Genomic DNA, 4198 nt, shown 5'->3' on the forward strand with positions numbered 1-4198 from the left:
AAAAAAAAAAAAAAAAAAAAGGAAATATCACTTTCAATTACCACTTAAAATAATTTTGTTCATGGATGAATGTAGATAGGTATGAATTATTGAGTGTAATATCAAGGGGGACCCCACAAGATAAAGATTAGGGTATTAAGGACAAAGGGACTCAGGTCAGCCCAAAATTTAAACCCAAGCGACTTATGGTGAATCTTCAAACACCTTGCTGGTTGGATAGCCTTAATGAAAATGACCCTCGATAATGAATACACATAGCGCACTGCTCTGCTACCACCCACTTGCCCCTGGTCCCTTTCCCCTTGCTTATCTTCCATGCACCATCACTCGCACTCAACGGCAACGTCATTTTTTCCACCTCTCATATTCTGTGAGGTCCCACATTGATTGGAGAGTGAAACGAAACATTTCTTATTAGGGTGTGAAAACTTCTCCCTACGGGCGATACGCAGCGGGCCAAAGCGGACAACATCTGCTAATGGGACTTGAGCCAGACACTAAACCAAAGCGGACAACATCTGTTAATGGTGGATTTGGGCTATTAGGGCGGTTACAAATGGTATCAGAGCCAAACACTAAGTAATATGCATGCCACCAACGAGGACACTAAGCAATATGCATGCCAACGAGGGCCCTGGGTCTCCAAAAGAAAGAGTAGATTGTGAGATCCCGCATTGGTTGGAGACCAAACACTTAGCAACATGCCAATGAGGACACTGAGCCTCCAAAAGGGTGGAGAGATCCCACATCGATTGGAGAGGGAAACGAAACATTGCGTGAAAACCTCTCCCTAAATTTATACTATTCTCATGAAACATTTGGTTGCTAGAAAAACTCATAAGATATTAAATCCAAGAAAATTGCTCTATGGCTCGACAAATTTATTCAAATGTGATTAGACCCTTTTCTCTCGTACATCAAATAAGTGAAACGGTTCGTCACACTGCGACAGTTTCAACGCGACAGTTTCAACAAGTAATTTCTCCATGACTTTAACTCCTATAATGACTCGAACCAATAATCTGTAAGACGATTCTTTTTTGCATTATTGATCACAAGGATGGTAATCTGCATTAATGGTGGCACTCCAAAAGATGAGTTTGTTTTTTCTTCAACTTGTTTTTTGGCTCCTAGCAACTTTTTTAAAACCTAAACAGACAAAGCTGAATCATGTTCTAACCGTGGTTTTAGTGGAACGGAAACAGAGAAAATATTGGTAACAAAGACTGTGATTTTAGAAAAGCACAGTAGACATTCTGAAACAAAATTGGTATCTACCAGGACTAATCAGGAACGATAAATTCAACATTGATAGATTACTCTGAGATACTATAATTTCCAGATATATATATATATATATATACACACACACATTCGATGCTGGTTTTCTAGTGATTTACATGCGTTGTGAAACAAGTTCCCAATATGCAGACTCTAAGCAATTTGAGTTTCACAGAGCAACAAGTAGAAGTTCTAGTAATCAGTAGGCTAAGGTCCTGTATCTAGCTAGAGTATTAATATTAGCTATATGCAGGAAGGTTGAAAGTTCAGAGCAGGGGAAGAACCAAATTACGGGTTATCGTCGTTGTGAAGCTCGTCCCTTTGCCTGCGCATTCGAGCTCCCCATGACATGTTTGCTCTTGAATTTTTATTCATGCTTCTTCTCTTTAATTCTGATAGCTGATCCTGCCAACGGCTCTTCCACCCACCCTTCTCATCCATTTCCTGAGCAATTCAGAGAATTATAAGTACAGATTTAATATAGGAAATTTTGATAATGAAACTAAAAGAATCGATGTCTGTCATGTAAGTTATATAGGTAGGAGTCATGATTTGGTCCAGATTATACATGTTTTGATGCACACAAGTCTTTTGAATTAGGATTAGCTTAATTAGAAGATAGTCGAAGAATTAGAAGAGCTGTTGCTAATGGTTAATCTACTGTTTTAGTAAAAAAAAACTCAAAAAGTATTTGCATATCGAGAATATACCTGTGGTCCAGATTATAATCATCATCTACTGTTAAATCGAAGACAGAAAATTAAAAAAACAGATGAAACACCAGACTGAGTGCATGGAGTAATCTAGGTTGCAAAAACGAAGAGGTCAGGGAAAATAACAAGAATTCAGGATGAGGAGGCGAAATTGTTCAAGACGAGTAAAAATCAATTCAATATAATGATTTAAATTGCAATAAAATAAGGTAGAGAAGACATCCTAATTGATTCAGCAACCGATTTTGACCTCAAAAATGGCCAAAAAACATACCTCATGGTTGTAGCCCCGTCTTCGAGCAGAGAAAGCAAGGTGAAGACCTCTCGCCATGTCTCTATCATACAAATCTCTCATAACAGGATCCGATAACGTCTCGTACGCCTCCTGAACCTTGATGAACTTCCTTGTATACTCCTCGATCCGGTCCGGTGGCGAGACGTCCGGATGGTATTTCCGAGCCATCTGCTTGTAGGCCTGCTTAATCTCCACCATCGACCCCGACTCCGGCACTCCTAAAAGCTCGTAGAAGCTTATCTCGACGGCGTCGGAGACTAGCGCCTCGTTGACAACCGTGGCCTTTGCTCTAACGCAAGCAGAAGGAGGCCGTGTCAATTTAGGGAACAAAACCTGCGAATTTCCTTCCGGTGGACAGGCTCTCATCGGAGAAAAGATCGGAGGCATCGCCGGTAAATAGCACCGTGAATCGGTACCTGATAAAGCCAAACCGCAGCTACGCATGCCTGAATCTCTTCTGTGATTTCTCCTTACGATTACGTCAATGAAATTTGCCTCTATCAAACCTTCGCTGCCGCTGTTTCGTCACTCTGTTCTTGTTTTGTACGATGGATCTCTCTCTCTCTCTCTTGGCTGTGTAATGAGCTATGACAGCAGGTGCAGAGAGAATGTGAGCAAGCTCAAGTTTGAGAACTCCTCTTTTGAATTGGTTTTGACGTTTAGGGTAGAAGGGATTCTAGCTATAAATAGAAGGATGTGAAAAAACGTGGAAAGAAAAAAAAAATCCAAGAAAAACAGATCTCGCAATTCACTTCCAGAGGCAAGAGCCATTGTGTAACGACACCAAGCCTCACCGCAGGCAGATATTGTCCTCTTCGTGTTTGCCCCACCGCCAACAGATATTACACCAACAATTCACTTCGGTTAGGGGGCAGGGGCCATTGTGTAACGACCTAAGCCCACTGCCAGCAGATATTACACCAGGCCCCACCGCACGTAGATATTGTCTCTTCGTGTTTGCCCCACCGCAGGCAGGTATTGTCCTCTTTAGTAGGTTTTTTGTTGGTGTAACGACCTAAGCCCCAACCGCAAGCAGATATTACATCAGGCCCACCATGGGCAGATATTGTCCTCTTCGGGTTTTTGAGTTTTTTCTTTTGGGCAGATATTGTCCTCTTTAGTAGGTTTTTTTGTTTTTGGGCTTCCCCCTCAGCGCAGCGCTTCAAAAGGGTGAAGGTTTCCACACACTTATTATCCTCTTTAGTAGGTTTTTTTTTGTTTTTGGGCTTCCCCTCAAGACTTTAAAACAGGGTAAGGTTTCCACAGTTATTATAAATGGTGGTTTGTTCTCCTCCCTAACCAAATTACATAGAGTCTTCGCTGGCACACGGGGCATCTCACAATCTACCTCCTTAGGAGCCAACGTCCTCGGCACACCGCCTAATATCTGGCTCCAATACCATTTGTAATAGCCCAAGCCCACAGTTAACATATATTGTCCACTTTGACCCATTACGCATACCCGTCAACCTCACAGTTTTTAAACGCGTCTACTAGGGAGAGACTTCCACACCTTTATAAGGAATGCTTCGTTCCTCTCTTTGATCGATGTGAGATCTCACATTATATATGTAAATAAATGTACTTATATTTATATAATAAAGTGGGGTAGAGCAAGAATTGATACGGGGCTAGAGTCGAGGACGGGGACAAAGAATGGAATCCCCGTCCCCTACCATGTTTAGCAATGAGGAGAGGTTTCTCTCACTTCCTCTCTCGTATTCTCTTTAAACAAGAATTATTCGTTTTGTTTAGCTCGGATACCTAGCTCCACGAGTAAAATGGACATCGTGAGTTTGTTTTAATCATATGGGCCCAACTATTGAAGTTTATTGGGCCGAAACCCAAAAATAAGAAAACCAGCCCAGTCCAGCCCAGCCCAAGTTCAAACTAGAAACCACAGAAGGGA

At 41.7% G+C, this 4198-nt stretch overlaps 1 protein-coding gene across 1 annotated transcript; it reads right to left on the minus strand.

Annotated features, from left to right (window-relative positions):
- Nucleotides 1-1299: 1299 nt before the first annotated feature.
- LOC111460232 (chaperone protein dnaJ 20, chloroplastic-like) lies at nt 1300-2937 on the minus strand. The gene is made up of 2 exons (XM_023103389.1): nt 2269-2937; nt 1300-1725 (listed from the first exon to the last, which is right to left on the minus strand). Exons 1-2 carry the CDS (start codon nt 2731-2733, stop codon nt 1570-1572), a joined length of 621 nt encoding a protein of 206 aa, XP_022959157.1. The 5' UTR covers nt 2734-2937; the 3' UTR covers nt 1300-1569.
- Nucleotides 2938-4198: the final 1261 nt, after the last annotated feature.

This window comes from Cucurbita moschata, unplaced genomic scaffold, assembly GCF_002738365.1.
Source record: "Cucurbita moschata cultivar Rifu unplaced genomic scaffold, Cmos_1.0 Cmo_Scf00023, whole genome shotgun sequence".
Lineage (NCBI taxonomy): Eukaryota > Viridiplantae > Streptophyta > Magnoliopsida > Cucurbitales > Cucurbitaceae > Cucurbita > Cucurbita moschata.